Raw genomic sequence first — 17,781 nt, forward strand, 5'->3', positions numbered from 1 at the left:
TCTCCTCCTGCCCGTGCCACCAGTGGTTACCAGAGAACAAAATGCAGCTGTGCAAACTGGCAAGAAGCTCAACAGATACCAAGCACTGGAGGTCATAGCACAAGCACGAAGTTAAAAGTGGCTGGAAGAACCTGTATGCAACCTGCACTCACGGTTTGCTACTTGTGAGCACTGACACTACAGTTACCTTCCTTGGAAGCATTCTGTAGGTCATACATGTAGAGAACTGCTTTTCACCAAATAAGCACGTGGGCTGCTGAAGATTTCCTACCAAAGTACTGCATTATTTATCTCTAGGTGCATTGTTTCCAAGTCTAATGAATACTTTTCAGATGCCACGACTAATAGTTGCGATATATTCAAACCAGCATGATGTATTTGATTGAGTAGCAATTGCAACTTAGCTCTGCAGATGTCAGCGAAAGGGACCACAACATTTATATTACTTATAAAAAGTCCTGAAGCAGAAAAGTGTATTTCTGTAATTTGATTTCTTCTCACCCTTTTGGCCTGTTCCAGTTGTTCAGAGAGCTCTTCCAGGGCAGTAGCATGCCGCTGCCTGATTTCCTGGATCTGTGCTTCATGATTTTTGGTTTCCTCTTCAATTGCTTTCTTCAGCTCGGCCACCTCCTGCTCTCGTTTTGTCCTAGAGGACCCACCAATAGTTATCAAAAATCAACATTTTAGTCTTTTGGAAATCAAAGATGAATTTTAATGGTACCTTCCTACACAACCATGTGATCGTACCTCAGCTCTTGCTGTGCTGCAGTGGTATCCAAGGTATCTTCCAGTTCAGTTTTTAAAGCCTCCAGCTCTTCACTTAAATCTCTTTTCTGCTTTTCTGCCTTGTTGCGTGATGCCTTCTCAGATTCCAGATCTTCCTGGAGTTCTGCAATTTGAGCCTGCAACTCTCTTATCACTTTCAGTGCATTGTTTTTCTGAACTGCTTCTTCATCACCTCTGTTAAACAGAGGCACAACAGTTAATGATATTTCAGAGCTTCAGATCTATTCTCATAACAGTCTACCGTTATTTAAATTATGTACATAAATGATATCTTAACTTTTCTGCTATAATAAAACAGACCTAAAACTTCAGATAGAAAACCACTACTGCTGTTATTCTCAAGATCCTGAGAGGCACATTGCCCCAGGTACTAGAGATGTGCTATCAGAATGACCATGCTTTCAAGTTTATATTCAAGTATTCTAATTTTGTAGATCACAGAATCCCAGAATGTGAGGGGTTGGAAGGGACCTCGAAAGCTCATTCAGTTCAATCCCCCCATGGAGCAGGAACACCCAGATGAGGTTACACAGGAAGGTGTCCAGGCGGGTTGGAATGTCTGCAGAGAAGGAGACTCCACAACCCCCTGGGCAGCCTGGGCCAGGCTCTGCCACCCTCACTGAGAAGGAGTTTCTTCTCAAATTTAAGTGGAACCTCCTGTGTTCCAATTTGTACCCATTGCCCCTTGTCCCATCACTGCTTGTCACCGAGAAGAGCCTGGCTCCATCCTCCTGACACTCACCCTTTAGATATCTGTAAACATTAATAAGGTCACCCCTCAGTCCCCTTTTCTCCAAGCTCCAGAGCCCCAGCTCCCTCAGCCTTTCCTCACACGGGAGATGCTCCACTCCCTGCAGCATCTTGGTGGCTGTGCTGGACTCTCTGCAGCAGTTCCCTGTCCTGCTGGAACTGAGGGGCCACAACTGGACACAATATTCCAGGTGTGGTCTCCCCAGGGCAGAGCAGAGGGGAAGGAGAACCTCTCTGACCTACTGACCACCCCCTTCTAACCCACCCCAGGTACCATTGGCTTCCTGGCCACAAGGGCCCAGTGCTGGCTCATGGTCACCCTGCTGTCCCCAGGACCCTCAGGTCCCTTTCCCCCACCACTCCCACAATCTCACCACTGTCCCAAAAATGCATATTCTGTACAATTTTCTCTTCCTGATAAATTATAGATCATAACTCAAAAAATATAAAAAGTGTTTATTTTCTAACATATGACTGCAAGATCACCACAGAAATCTTAATCATAGAATTGTTTGGGTTGGAAGGGACCTTCAAAGTTCAACCCCCGCCATGAGCAGGGACATCTTCACCAGCTCAGGGTGCTCAGAGCCCCGTCCAGCCTGGCCTGGGATGTCTCCAGGGATGGTTCATCCACCACCTCTCTGGCCAACCTGGGCCAGGCTCTCACCACCCTCAGGGGCAACAATTCCTTCCTCATGTCCAGCCTCAATCTCCTCATTTAGTTTGAAACCATCACCTCTTGTCTTGTCACAACAGGCCCAGCTAAAAAGTCTGTCCCCATCTTTCTTATTGGCCCCTTTTAAGTACAGAAAGGCCACAATAAGGTCCCCCTGGAGCTTCTCTTCTCCAGCTGAACACCCCAACTCTCTCAGCCTGCCCTCCCAGCAGAGCTGTTCCAGCCTCGGATCATTTCTGGGGCTCCTCTGGCCCCTCTCCAGCAGGTCCATGTGTGTCTGTGCTGAGGACCCAGAGCTGGACCAGCACTGCAGGGGGCCTCACCAGAGCAGGGTGCAGGGGTAGGATCCCCTCCCTCCACCTGCTGCTCACACTCCTTGTGATGCAGTCCAAGATACAATTGGCCTCTGGGCTGCCAGCCCATGTGCCTGGCTCATGGCTGATCTCTCATCCAGCCACTGTGAATACTCTATTAAGAAGACTCACTGAGAATTACATGCTTTTTACCTCCTGAGGCTGAACACTGGGAGACTAAAAAAGCTTCCAGAGCCAAACACTATTATACCCTGACAAAACTTCTTTTCTTACAGTTTCATAGAGCAAGGATGCTGATAACACACTGAATTCCTTTTCCTTTTCCATGTCTACACACAGCACAGCTGTCTAGAGGTGCTCTAGTACAAACGTGAACTGGCTTCTGCTTTAGCTTCCCAGTTCTGATATGTCTGCAGTCAACTGAAATTCTGTTTGGGAAAGCAGGTTTCGCAGCTGTGAGCCCCGATGTGCGCTGACCTGGCAAGAGCAGCCTGCAGCTCCTCCTCTTTCTTGGTCAGCTGGATCTTCAGTTCTTCAATCTGGGCTTGCAGCTCAGCTATTTGGTCCTGTAGGTCTGTTGTTTCACCATCAAGTTTTCTTTTAGCTTTTTCTAATTCTTGACGGGTCTTCTCCTCCTTTTTTAAGCGCTCTGCGGAAGCAAAGCATTGTATTTATATGCAATTTTTTCTCTTGTCATCTCTAGAAGGTTCAGCGGCAGGGCCATGGGGTGGCAGGAAGGGTGGGAAGTTTAATTTATATTGTGTCGATTCTTTCTCCTATCTGCAGTTGGAAGACTGACCAGGAAAGGTGAAATAGCAAAGTAGAACTGTATGATTTACACGGAAAGTCATGAAAAAAAAAATTATGACTGGAGGAAAAAAAGTTTCAAATAAGGGAACAGAAACATAACTAAAAACATAACAGAAAAATAAGGAGTGGGATCTAATGGAAAAGCAGTTTGAGCTGCTAGGCCACATAAGCACATACATCAAGATTAACAAATGAAGATCAACTATGGACTGGAAAAATGATGCTTTGCATGGTGTTGGAAGGGCTAGACTAGACTCCAAAAGGTCTACTGGAAAACAGTATAGGTTAAAAAAAACTCAGATAAACTGTTTTTGCAAGTATCTGCGCCACTAACTTGCATCCCATTGGTATTCAGCAAGACTTTGCAACCCTGAAACTTCCAGGAATTTGTGTACCCAAGATACTCCTGCACTAGTTATCAGTGCCATGGTGATAAAATGCATTTACTTGATCTGCCTGTTATCTGACTCCAATAGTGACTGGTTGCATTGCTTACTGTTAGCAGGTAGGCCATACAGTTAAGTCACCTGAAAATTTTGCCACAACACAGGTGCTTAGCAAAGCTTTAGCCCAATTCTAAATGCATTTGCATAAACTTGTTCAATAGTTGGTGGATCCTCAGTGCAGAGACTTCTCACACGCTTCCTAAGGCAGCTTCTGGACATCATGTTCAAGAACCATCTCTTAGAGCCACTCTGGGCTGTTTGCAATTTTCCAAACAATCTAGAGTAACACTGCTTTTCTCTAAACAGTTCCTCATTTAAAAAATTTTTTTAAAAAGGCACTTTTCCCTCTGTTTCTATGTTGTACATCTGGTCAGTGACAGTTAGAACAGTGTCATAAGACACAATTTTACAATTGAGAAAGTTCATAGTAAACTGAATTAGTTTTTTTGTTTTGGTTTGGTTTTTTGTTTGTTTGTATTTGTGTGTGTGTGTTTGTTTTTTAATTTCAGCGCCTGGCAGTGCCAAGACCATAGCAGACAGACCTTAAGGGCTTCTTGAATCATCTCCAAGAGTAAATATCATTTTACTGTGCTTTACTAGCCAAGAAATGGCATGCCTTATATTTAAGCTTTAATTTCCATTTCTAAGGTCATCAGTCTTGGAATGGCACCATAACCGAACCCATCTGTCAAGTATCTTCAGAAATGCCAGTCCTGATTTAAGCACACAACTACTCAAGCATTATTTTCCAGTGAGTAAATCTTACTTATGCCCATCTTAAGGGCTCTGAATATGATTTTCAAATAAAAGGTACATCAAGTATCTACTACCCCTATTAGTTCCATGCCTTCCTATACAGATAGATAAAATTTTGGTATTTTTCCATAAGCACATCAGTTTTAAAATATGCAGCAAGAGAAGCCATAATACAGTAAGAGAAAAAACTATTTCCAAATTAGGACACAGAGAAAAACTTTGCCTTATATTTTGCAACTTTGACTTGGTAGTTTATTAGTGTTGCACAATAGCTATTTATGGTCATAAGTAATGAAAAAAACCCCACAACATAAAAATCAAGGAATGTTACATATAGCGCTACATTAGCCTGTGACAACACAGGCAAAACAATCAGAAATAAATGGCCAAAGAAATTGAATTGCTTTAGATAAACAAAATATGAAGAAAAGCAAAACAATACAGATTTGCTTATTTTAAAAATATTAGAAGCTTAATGAATGCCTATTAACATTCCTCCAGAAATACTTTGTTCTAATGTGTTATTATAGAAAAGTGTAGGAACTTCCTAGGAGACTGAAGTTTTGGCCTGGTACTGGGAGATTCACGCAACAACATGAATTTCTGAGTGTTTCTATCAATGAAACGGATTCTCAAAAGTGAAAAACTAACAAGTTAAACATAGGAGTGAGCAGCCAAATGCAACAAGTCTTGCAAGCGACACAAATTTCTTTCAAAGTTCAGATAAAAATAATGGCTGTTAAGGTATCTACATCCCGCTCTAGCATGATGTCCAAGCTGTTAATAGGCAGATGTAGTAAGAACAAACCTTCCAGATCAGTGATCATCATTTCCTGCTTGTTCTTGAGTTTGGCCAAATTTTTGGCTTTTTCTTCTTCTTCAGCCAGCTGAGAAGTACATTCAGCAATTCGATCCTCCATCAGCTTTTTTTCCTAGTTAAGAAAAATACAGTTTGAAGAGTCTCTAAGCAGCACAAATAACTGAATATACAAAATTTGTACAGAGGTCTCATACAGCATATTAATGCAGATTTTAAGTGACTGACCTGTCAATATTAGGTATCAGTTGGAATAGTACAGAAACATGAATGTTTATTTTCCAAGAAAGTGAGACTTGGAATTTAACACATAGGAGTCTTGGTTTTAGGACAGAATTTGCTTTTCAAAATCCAGGCCACACATCTAAGCCAAGTAACACTTGTATATTTTGCAAAGAACAATGGCAGCTATGATAAACCACCGTTTCCAGCTCTTAGACTTCAAAAACTCATGGAACCGGCAAGAACGCAAACCAGCAAACACCTCCCTTACCATGCACAGTGGTCTCACCTTCAAAAATTTGGAATTTTGGTCCTCCAACAGTAGGATCTCTTCCTCCATCTTTTTGATCTTAGCTTCAGCTGTCACTTTTTCAAGCTGCAACTTCTGTCGAGCTCCCTCCTCCTCATCAAGCTGTTCCTCTAGGTCCTGCGAAGAAAAGAAATTGCATCTGTGCATTTTTCAGGTTACCCACGTGGATTTTTTTCAACCTGGTAAACAAAAAAGTATTATTTTGAAAAGCCACCTGCCCTGGCACTAATAATACACTCACTTTCTTGGATGCATTTATAGTATCAATGATCTGGTAATGAAATTAAGGGCCATGTGACACACGGAGTTTTTTGTACTTTATTTCAGCTTTAGCTTCAATATGCTGTGCAGGAAACATGCGTCATCAAGGTCTTTCACCTTCATAATTCTGAACATAAAAGAAAAAAATCTGCTTAATGACAACCAAACCAGATCAGGCCTTATGTCAAATGGTTCGTGAAATACTGCATCCGAATGGCCTCAAAGTGCAGGTGTCTGGCAAGAGATGCCACAGGAGACAGGTCTCCTGATTTCAGTATGACTCTAGATCTCAATATTACAGCTGAAATGATTCAGATAAAGTAATCACGTATTGCGCTTCTATTAATTCATGGTTTCAAATAAAATTCTCAGCCACACATTAATGGACACTTATTAAAAGGCATCAAGGGCTGTGTAACGTGGGGTTTATTTCCCCTTCAAGAACCTTCAATATTTAAAGAAAAACCCAGATAAGTTCTTAGGTATTCCCTTTTTTGAGGTCCCTGGGTATCCAACAAGAAGCATCTAAACAATCTGATTTTCACACACACAAAAAAGCCCAAGTAACTTTGAGGAGGTGAAGTTGTCTTAGTTTCATAAATGCCAAGGAAGGAATATTATTTAATGATATTAACTGGATTTCACTCAAAAAGGAACATTCTCTCATAGGTGACATCACCCCATCAGTCTTTGTTTCTAGAATGGAACCGGTGAGCTCCACGCAGCCATTCCCAGCTCCTCCCCTCTCACAAGTGCTCACTGCCTGGGACACTATCCACATACGCTATAGCTACCGACAGGGCATTTGGGCTTTTCTTTTTCTTTCCTCACCCTCCCATGCCTGGTGACCAGAACAAGCTAAAACATCCCCAACACGAGAAAAAAAAAAAAAATAAAAATTTATTCCACACATGGTGCTAAGGAGCTGAATCCCTCCGCACCACTGAGATGCTGAGGGAGGTTTCCCATCCCTAACTGTCCTGTACGCATGCTTTTCCGTTTCTAGTTACCAAGAGGTGTACCTGAATATGGCCCTGCATTTTCTTTTTCTCATTCTGCAATATTTGGTTTCTTTCCTCTTCCTCTTCAACCCTGGATTCCAAATCATGAAGAATTTCTTCCAGCTCTTGTTTTTTGGCAGCCAGGCGTGCCCTCATCTCCTCAGCTTCTGCAAAGAGCTCCGTCTCAGCCTGGAGTTGTTCGGCAAGAATGTTCTTCTCTTCTAGAAGCTGCAAATATACACAAAAGGTAGTAAAGTAGTAAAAATGAATTTCAGACTCTTTCATGAGACATTATACGTACAACAGGTGCAAAGTTACTTGAGGTGCTGGAATGAGTGGAGAGGAGGGAACGGAGCTGGTGAGGGGCTGGAGCACAAGTGTGATGGAGCGGCTGAGGGACCTGGGGGGTTCAGCTGGAGAACAGGAGCTGAGGGGAGACCTTCTGATCTCTGAACTGCCTGAAAGGAGCTTGGAGCCAGGGGGGGTCAGGCTCTGCTCCCCAGGAACAAGTGATGGGATGAGAGGAAATGGCCTCAAGTTGCACCAGGGTAAGTTGAGGTTGGATTTAGGAACAATTTCTTCCCCAAAGGGCTGTGGGGCATTGGAACAAGCTGCCCAGGGCAGTGGAGGAGTCACCATCCCTGGAGGGTTGGACAGTCGGAGATGAGGTTCTCAAGACATGGGGCAGTGCCAGGGGTGGGTTAATGGTCAGACTCAATGATCTTGAAGGCTTCTTCCAACCAAAATGATTCAGTGATTTAAGGGCATTGTCCAAACGTCTTTTAAACACTGACAAACATGGGGCATCAACTACCTCTCTAGGAAGTCTGTTCCAGTGTTTTCTCACCCTCTTCATAACAAAATGCTTCCTAATATCCAGTTTGAACCTCCCTAGACGCAGCTTTGAACCATTTCCATGTGTCCTGTCATGGGATCCCAGGGAAAAGAGCTCAGCACCTCCCTCTCCCCTTCCCGTCCCTGGGAAGCTGCAGAGCCATGATTTCTCCCCTCAGTTTCCTTTTTCCCCAACCAAGACAAAGCCAGTGTCCTCCTCAGGCCCTGCCTCCAGCCCTTTCATCTGTAGGAACTATGCTATTGCCATTCCAGATATCCACCCCAGTTCTATCATGTTTCAACATTACCAGAGTGATAAATACACATCTATCTTTACTGATGCTCTTTCAGCTGTTCTTTAAATTGATATCAATGTTACTTGTCAGCACAAATTCATTTTCAGTTTTGTCTAATAACTGTCCTAATTGCTTCCCTATGTCTTAATCAGCACACTTACACCACAGAGGTATTCAACCCTGAAAAAACATCTGAAAAGCAAAGTCACACTGCTACTGAAACTCTCCTATAAACTGGGAAAGGCCAGAAAAAAAGTTTCATTAACACGATGTTTCTGCATTCTTGGAAGAATAGCTCATCTTCCTATCCAGATTTCAGCAGAGCATGAAAGGAGCTGGTTCTACTGCTTCACCAAGCTTTTGCTCACAAGTGTCTCCCCAGCATGGCTCCCTCACACAGGATACAGCACAATATACAGTCTACATATCAAAACCCAATCTTGGGCACAAACCTGTTGATGTTTCCTTTCCATTTCCTCAAGTTCTGCCTCCACTTTTGTCTGTTTTTCTTTCACCTTCATTAGCTCCTCGTCCTTGGCTTGAAGTTCTTCTTCTTGACGAGTGACCTGAAGAAGAGGCTTCACCTGCAAAGATTTGAAGTAAACAACTGAGAACATGCATCAACCTATTTACAAGAGTCAAAGTGACAGAATGTAACAAACCTTTGTAAAGACTCTCCACCACTGCCAGTGCCTGAGCTTTAAATACGCAGCACAATTCCTCTGCAGGATTTTCAGTGCGCTCAGTTGCTGCTGTTTCTTTGCAAAGGCCCTGAAAAGAGAGCAAAACATTTCATGTTAAATACAGCTGAGCATCTGTCCGTGTTTTTAATTTTTACCCAACACTACAACATACACATCATAAATAGGCTTATTTTGAAGTTTCAGCAACTGCACCGATTTATGAGAACTCATTCCTTATATGAAGAGGCAGAACAAGAGCTGGATTCACCCTTTTCAAAACAATAATTACAAATGCTATTTGTTCTTATGTTTAACAGATGTTTTTGTGAAAAAGATAAAATCAGGCTGGATTAGACACTGAAATGTCCTTTAATTAAAAAAAAAAAAAGCAGCTTTCCAGAGCATCCCTAAGAACTCAGTGGAGCAGAAAGAGATTCGTTTTTTTTGCAGCCACTAGCTGTATCATAAACAAGGCACAAGGATTAAGAAAGGAGATATCGCTAAGGAATGGAGGCACAAATTCTTATTATTGGGTAAAAAAATCACCTGTTTACCCTGGATACAACTACGGTTTATCAGGCAAGACGCTTTCTTAAGAAAACGAAAATTTTAATGCATAGCCCCGTATCAAAGAGACTTAAGATGAACAAGGGAAAAATCAAACCAGAAGACCATACATACTTCCTAGCCAGGTATCCTCTGCAGACTGCCTGGAAGAAGATGATAATGTCTGTGATCTTCAGATCTCGCTCTTCTTCTAAGTGTGCCAAGACACCAGCACGGAAAAAGATTTTGCTCTGTCCAATTCTGTATAAGTTGGGGTCCAGCTCTAATGCTCGGATCTAAATGGACAGGCAAGTACATTGTTTTTACATCAAAGAAAGGACAACTTTTGTTTCAGCTTTACAATACTTTAGCAATATATAGGTATAAACACTTACCATGCGCTCACAAGCTTGCTTGCCATCCATAAAACCTTTTGGAATTGCATTAGGAGTAAGGATCTCATACCTTTAAGTCAAAGAAATAACACCTTCACAATCAACAATAAGCTACATCATCATAAAACCAAGTGCACGGCTACAGAACTTCTCCAGAAGGTTTTTCCACAGGTCCATTTTAAGTTGTTTTCCCCTTCACTACTGTTTTTAGAATAAACTTGCAGCATTTAACTGCTTCAAGTTCAAGCCACTTGAAGACCTTACAAATTGTTTTGGACTTTCTTCCAGGTGGGCTGAGTTGGGTGGTGGGGGAGCATCTACAATTATTTAACAAGACATTTTCTGTCATAAAAACTCAAGATACTGCTCCTGCTGTTACCTTTGCCTAAATTCCTGGAACACTATCCTGTTTGGAAATCCTTGCCGACAAATCCTTATTCCTTCCAAAACACCATTGCAACGAAGCTGATCTAGAACCAGATGTGGATCCAATTTTCCAGCCTGGAAAAACAAAACAAGCATGATTTTTAGTATTTGAATTTGTATTCATGAAAAAATGTAGTTCTTCAGGTGACCCTCTACAAAGTCAACTGTCTAGTTGGAAATTTCATGATTCTCTTCTGTGACAGTGACAGAGCCCAGGGAACGGCAGGAGATGTGCCAGGGGAGGGTCAGTGGGACATGAGGAAAAGGTTCTTCACCCAGAGGGGCTGGACACTGAACAGGCTCCCCAGGGAGGTGTCACGGCCCCAGCCTGACAGTGTTCAAGGAGAGACTGGACACCGTCCTCAGACACACGGTGTGACCTGTGGGGTGTCCTGTGCAGGGACAGGAGCTGAACTCCATGATCCTTGGAGGTCCCTTCCAGCTCAGGACACACTGTGATTCTATGAACTGTCTAAACAAGGTGATGTAAGGTAATACTGTGAAGATGTTTAATCAGTGTGAAAACTTTGTGAAACCTGGCTTCTGATTTCAAAAGGCAGACAGACAGCATGTCTAACTTAAAATACACGTAAAAACTCTAATAAAGAGAAAGAATGAGAGGAGTGGTCTGTAGGACATACCCTCTTTTCATGATTTGGAATGATGCAGCGAACAAAGTTGGGATTAGTGTTTCGGAGTGTTGCCATCAGCTTGGTGAGAGATTCTTTGTAGAGTTGGCCGACTGTACGAAACATGCCCTTCTTGGTCTTGTACGCGGAGCCAAAAGCCGTCTCCGTTATTCCGGTGACCTGATCCAGACCCACAATACGATCCACTGGGAAGGAGAAGAGGAAAATAATTAAGTGGACTTTTAATATTTATCAGGTGTAAAGACAGGCAGAAAGAGGAGCAGTAAGTGCAGCAGCAGAAGCTTTGTGGAAGAAATGAGGGAGGATGCCACCGAGGGAGGACAGTCAGCAGGGACCAGGGACACTGGGCAGAAGCAGTGGGACCAGGAGCCACAAACGTAGACAGCAGAACAGTGTAGCTTTGGTAGGTACAAAGTCAAATATCCAGCTCTTTACTTGCAGTTCTACATGACCAGTAAAGCCATTTTCTTTATTGTAAGTCAACTTTTAGGAGACAGAAAGTTGCCTGGAAACTGGCAATTATTTGAATGCTTACAGTGCAAGAATATTTCTGTGTTGAATATTTGGAACTAGACATCTGTGCATATTTGCTTAAAATGAAAAGTCACAGTAATTACATAGATTAAATCCGAGTTTCACTGAATATTCAGAAGTGGCTTTAAAGCACAACTATTTACAGAAGAGTTGAAAATAATCTTATTTCAGTGACAAGAGAGAAAAAAGCATCTACCAGACTTCTGCTAGTCTGCTATGTTGAAGAATTCTTCCAAGTTTTATATATACAACTGCAAAAGACAATTTTCAAAATAGGAAAACTGCACACAAAAGCACTTCAAAGCTGCCACAAAGCATCAGAATAGAGAATTTCTTTGATTTTTTTTTTTTGGTTTCTTCTTCAGAAGCACAATTGAGTAATCTGACTGCCATAACTAAAACCTTTAGGCCAAAAACATGAACATGATTCCATGTCCATGTCAACAGTTATTTAAACAGCTCACAGGTGGCTTAACAGCTTAATAATGATAGTTGGCACTACTTAGCACTGAGCAAACGCACAACATACATAGGTTGTCTGTGAAATCCAAGCTGGCCAGCCAGCAACAAGTAACTATACATAGGTTGGAATTTAAATTTTGTGAAGTTATCTTCAAATTCACTCAAACCAAAGCAGAGGGCAATGCTTTGCTACAAGAATTAGTTTGGTATATGAGAAATAAGTGACAATATATTATTTCATACTGATACTCAACTGGTTTTCAAAGGTCTATAAGGGAAAAAAGGAAAACTATAAGCAGAAAAGAAGAGGGCAACAAGTTTGAATAATCACTTTTAAGTCTTGCATGTAGTGCAGAGCAGAGCCTAGATCCTCCCCACAGTTTTAAAAAACAAGAATCTAAGGGGCTTATTAAAGTTAGAAAAATAAGTAGGTGGTAAATTGTTCATAAGGTCATATCCTAAATATTTACTTTGAAGCAGAATTGAGTTCTAAACCAGAAATGGGACAGAGATTCCTGGGAATCAGTCTTACAGAGGATGAACACAACAGCTTGGAAGGACTAGAAGCATTTACCCACCAGACACCACCGACAACTGGACACCATTCAGCTTCGGTTTGGCCAGGTATGTTTAAAAGTTTTGTAAATACATGTGATAATTAGGCATCTTTTGTTTTGCTCCCCTCTGTCCATAGGATGGTTATTTATATTTCAAAGAGGATTATTAAAGTAAGCTTCGCCTATTGATTAAGAGCAGTCGTTGAACAGTGTGACTGGACAATCACCCCTTGGCTAAAGAACTCAAGCCCTCTACTAATTACTTTAGGGAACACCAACAGCTTCCTCAGGTCCGGGATGTACAATGTCATGCATGGTAAGAGACAAACCCCAGGAAAGATCAGAAACTCTGAAGGCACAACGTTCACATGCGTATATTTCTAAACTTGGAGAGAGGAATCCAGGAAGGACGAGGTTGGACAAAATCTCTAAAGCGTCTTCAAAAAGACTTTCCAAATAAATGGATTAAAAAAATGTGTGCAGCTTCTACAAAGGGAAATATTAAAATTAAGAGGTTTTAAAATAAAAGGACAATTCCAACAAGTCTAGAATAAGTGGATTTCACTTACTACCCCCACTACAAGTGCAGTACTCGTGATACTTCAATACATGCTCCGGCTCTCCTCTCAAAAAACAAGTCCACGTTCTAAAGCGTTCCAAAGTTTTGTCAATATTGGACTGCAGAAAGAAGCTTGATAGTGTCACAAAGCTGACGCATTCTCTCAAATGCTTGGAGCTACCAGAATTATCACTTCAGAAGCAATTCTGCATCTCAACATGGAACTAGGAAGCAACAAACCTTGTATCTGCAATGCTTCAATACAATGCATAAATATAGATGCTGTATGTATGCAGCAGCAGCTGAATAGGTATGCACTCGGAGACTGTTTGCCTTGGGGAGGGATACCTAGGTTTAGCGTGAAATGAAAGGTTCGTGCAAGCCTACGAGCAAAAATGGGTTTTCCTGGAGATACAACAGCCCTGCCTTGAGTCGGCCTATTGTTTTTATATCCATTCACCTGGTGGATCATGAAGACCAGTAATATTGTCATAGAAACAGGCTCTCTGAATATTCTGAATCTCTAAGGCAGAGAAACAGCAAAAACAGAAAGAAGAGCAGATACATAAGACACTCAGTTAGTACACAGAACAGGTTTATCAATTGCAAACAGACTTAAGTGTGCTACAAAAGCAACTAGGCCACAACATATCCCATGCATGTTTCAATTAGCCGTGGAAGCAGGTTTTGAATATTGAATATTTGAATAGTTTTAATATTTGGACTAGAACACTTTTGCTTCTGTGTGTGTACTCAAAAGGAAAGAAGATCCCCAACCAAAAAGCTCTTTATATGTTCATTAAAACTGTTCTCTGTAGCTGAAGCAAGTATTCCTGAGAATAAGAGGGAAACTCGGTATTAACCTACAGCATTGTCTATACTACAAGCTGGAATAAGAGACTACAGGAATTACAGACTATGGCATGTAAATATACTCTAATTAATATACTCTGATGTTAAAAACCATCTTAAAGAAGTCCCTGCTAAGTACTGATTTGTCTATTTCTGCTTCTTGGAATATTTTGGTAAAAGTGCTAAGAAATACATTAAGCTGATGTGCAGGTAAACCAGCTAAACAGAAGTGTACAGTTAAAATAGGAAAAGACTGCATTTGAATTTAATTTGCAATATCTGAGCACTAATATGGCTGTTAATGAACTTTATTTTAGGAGATGGAGGTTTCCAGGATCTCACCCACCAGTGCACATGAAGCAACTGTGCCTGTGCTTGCCTAAGACATTTTGTTAACACCAAGTACCGCTACAGACTTCACTGCAGCAAGTCAAACTAAGAGTCTGGGACAAGATTCTACAGATGAAATTTAACAGAGGGTAACAAGTAGTGACTATCAGTTCAAATAATGAACATGAGAAGCAGCAACTCAGAAATGGTACATGTGCAAGGGCCAGTAAGTGCAACCCAGCTTCCTTGTTGGACTTTTGGTGCTAATAGAGAATTTGCTGTGGATATTTACAAAATAGAGGTGGAGGGTGAGGAAGCAACAGGCACAAAAACCCCACCTCATCCAGCAAGGTAAAAAAAGTCATTAACAACTTGCGTATTCAGCGTATCTCCTCTTACCATCCTTCCAGAGCTCTGCAACAAACTTATCAGATGACTGGTGCAAGAGGGTGGCCACGTTGTCATTCAGGGGATCCATGTTCTTCATCAGCCACTCATCTGCCTTGTAATCCACCTGCAGAGCAGCCACGTTGCACACAATCAGACAGAGCATCAGCTTTAGTTTTCAATTTACCAGCATCAAAAAAACCCAAACAACTTCAAAATATTACACTGTTCTCCTCTTCTTCTTGATGCCTGCCTGCTATGAGTTAGTTGTGCCTCCTTACAACAGTTCAAAGTACCAAAAAAGTTACTCTTCTTTGGAAAGAGAAAGTGGCATTTTCTTAAAAATTTAGCAGTTTGACTTTTTGCTTACTAATAGTTGATATCATTTTTCAGTCTAACATTATTGCCAAAATAAGGCCTCGCTGTTCACTGTGAAGATGCAAAACCAACTCCAGTATAGATCCTAATTACATTATCTAAATGACTAGAGAGTAAATTAAGGATGTGCTGCAACTTTTTTTTTTTTTATTTTACTATAGCAGTCAAACACTTCACTCTAGAGACAAGACAAAGCTCTTATCTTGAAAGAATCATGGTTTGCGATCGTTTGCAATTAAACTATAGCTCAGCAGTTGAAAAACCAATGTTACCAGCATGAGTTTCATGCCAACCCCAAAGAAAACCCTAAAATTCCATAAGTCCAACACTATCTCTATGTAGACCAGCATGTTTCTGCTTCAAACAAACTGTGAGTTTTCTATTTTTAAATAAGGGCTTAGGAAGAAAAGCCACATTTCACTTCTTCCAGCACCCAAAGCCAAACAAGTCATCACCTTCATACTTCTTGCAGGAAAAGCTACCGCACAAACAATTCTAGTTTTGGAGGAAATACGCATTCTCATGGAAAACTGAAAAATCCCTCTGTCAGAGGAAGAGCTGCAGAACAGAAACGCCCACTCGGTTGGGCAGAAGGAAAACATTCTTCAGAACAATTAGTAGCCAGGCACTGTGGATGGGTTTTGATAGATTAAGATCTGTTGCTGAATTAGTCAGGCTCAAAGGTATTTCAAGGCCGCTTCAAGAACAGAGTCTGCTGTGAGAAAGAGGGGCGTTCCTCAATCACTGGGGTCCTGGCGGGGCGTGAATCATCGGACGTATCATCAGTGAGACTCCAGAGCATGGACAGCCCACGATCCTCATTTAACGAATCCATGCTTGGAGCGTGGACGCGTGATTAGAATATAGTTACGTATATAAGGAGACTTGTTTCTGTAATAAATGGCTTAGTGCGATTCACATTGAATCGACTTGTTTTGCTTAGTCCTTATCTCGCTCTACATCTGGTGACCCCGACGTGATATTCTGAACGGTGTACCACGGAAGATGGGGAAAAGCCTAGAGCGGCCCAGCCGGAGGCGGATCAGCTGGACTGAGAACCGGGCGGAGGCGTACGGACGTTCTGCATTTTGTTGAAGAAGTCACCGTAAACGGTGAGCGGCTGGGAGCGGGAGGAGGGAAGAGTGAAGTTATGGGGCAAAATAAATCCTTTGAGGAAGAAGCCGTAGTTAAACTCCTCCTGCCTATTCTCTCTATGAGAGGACTTAAATAAGAAGAAAGTAACATATGTGGACTATTAATTCGGTATAGAATTAATGGCTACCCAGGAGAAAACGAGAAGGCTTTTAAACATTAACTTTGGGATGATAAAGGGCAGAAATTATGGAATAGGGTCAGCAATGGAGATGATAAAGAAACTAAATCACTAGCGACTAAATGGAAGCTTAAAATTTCCACCTTAAAAGACTTTAAGGCTGAGCAGGCTACTGTTGCCAGAATTTTTCCAGCGTTGCAGCCTGATAACAAACCTAAAAATGACTGTGAAGTTTACCCGGATCGTGTCTTTAGACCCCCTCCCCACTCCATCCCCTGTTGTGCCGGCGGCACTGGTGCAGCGGTCTGGGGCGGGGGGAGGAAAATTACCGAGTGGATGGCCTCCCATACCATCACACGACCCTAAGGAGACCAAGCAGTCCAAGGAACTGGAGTCAGATAATTTGTCAAAAGAACTGTGTGAAATGTAACAGCTATAGATCATTTAGGACAGAACAATGGGGATTCGTCGAGGGGGGGCAGGTGTCCCACAACTCCTGGAAGAGACACTAATTGACACACCGCAACTACAGACACGATAAGTTTCTGAAATCCTGAGGCAGTCAACAGATCTTGCATATCAAGCTATGAGAGAGGTGCCAAATCATTTGCAACTATTAATCAGGGTCCCAATGAGAATTACATGCAATTTATTGACCATCTTCAAGACGCCATCAGTAAGCAGGCCGAAAACTTAGAAGCTAAGGAAGCACTAGTGTTGAGATTAGCAGTAGAGAATGCTAGTGTTTGCTCTCAACGTGTTATTTGCAAGTTTTCCAGTACATATTATGTGCTCCTGTGTGTTGCCTCTCTGAAAATCAAGCAGCTTGTCAGGAATGTGAGTTAATTGTTTTACTAGTTGTTTTTAAGTGTGCTGTAAAACCTTCTCCCACTTTTCCCATTCTCGCTGCAAGCAGCCCTGTGCCTTCCTCCCCCTCCCTCCCCCCCCTTCTCAAGGTTTTTACTTGCAAGATGGGGTCAGGAATAATTGTTTGCAGTTGTGTTCCTAAAAAATCAGTATTGGGAGGTGTTTTAAAACTTAGGAAAGCACTCGGAAGGAAGATCTTGTAAAATATTGTAATTAATGGTGGCTGCGGTATAACTTAAATGATTGGGAAAAGTGTCCGGACAATAGAATCTTGTTGCCATTAATGTTGCTTTTGAGGCGAGAAGATCAGGACAAAATAAATCCCTACAAGAGATCATTAAATCATTTCAGACAGTTTTACAGGCGGGATGCTTTGAACTTCAACAAGCTGAGAGTTAACTGATAACACACAGGTCACAGAAAACTTGTTAAAGTCTGCAAGATGCTTTCCTCATTAACCTGTTTTCTTTGTGGGTATTGGTTTAAGTATGTTGCAATTTTGGTAGGTCTGTGCTATATGGTACGATAAGTTCACAGTCTGTTAAATCATGAGAATCTGTTGACTCAAAATGTGCATTTTGTGATAATTCAGAAGATCATGAG

At 41.7% G+C, this 17,781-nt stretch overlaps 1 protein-coding gene across 4 annotated transcripts in view; it reads right to left on the reverse strand.

Annotated features, from left to right (window-relative positions):
* The window catches only part of MYH10 (myosin heavy chain 10), a gene marked incomplete at both ends in the record, with an annotated part of 98,215 nt that overhangs the window by 12,702 nt on the left and 67,732 nt on the right, over positions 1-17,781 (reverse strand). For 3 of the 4 annotated variants that reach the window (XM_080356574.1, XM_080356575.1, XM_080356573.1), the window contains 13 exons: positions 502-646; positions 748-960; positions 3,004-3,175; positions 5,347-5,470; positions 5,867-6,004; positions 7,171-7,377; positions 8,732-8,863; positions 8,942-9,050; positions 9,644-9,804; positions 9,904-9,973; positions 10,283-10,404; positions 10,971-11,164; positions 14,673-14,787. In XM_080356574.1, coding sequence (XP_080212700.1) covers positions 502-646; positions 748-960; positions 3,004-3,175; positions 5,347-5,470; positions 5,867-6,004; positions 7,171-7,377; positions 8,732-8,863; positions 8,942-9,050; positions 9,644-9,804; positions 9,904-9,973; positions 10,283-10,404; positions 10,971-11,164; positions 14,673-14,787 — 1,902 coding nt within the window. Of the gene's footprint in view, positions 1-501; positions 647-747; positions 961-3,003; positions 3,176-5,346; positions 5,471-5,866; positions 6,005-7,170; positions 7,378-8,731; positions 8,864-8,941; positions 9,051-9,643; positions 9,805-9,903; positions 9,974-10,282; positions 10,405-10,970; positions 11,165-13,551; positions 13,615-14,672; positions 14,788-17,781 lie in introns of all 4 variants that reach the window. The other variant, XM_080356572.1, reaches the window with a different exon arrangement.

Source organism: Nesoenas mayeri (genome assembly GCF_963082525.1).
Source record: "Nesoenas mayeri genome assembly, chromosome: 19".
Classification (NCBI taxonomy): domain Eukaryota; kingdom Metazoa; phylum Chordata; class Aves; order Columbiformes; family Columbidae; genus Nesoenas; species Nesoenas mayeri.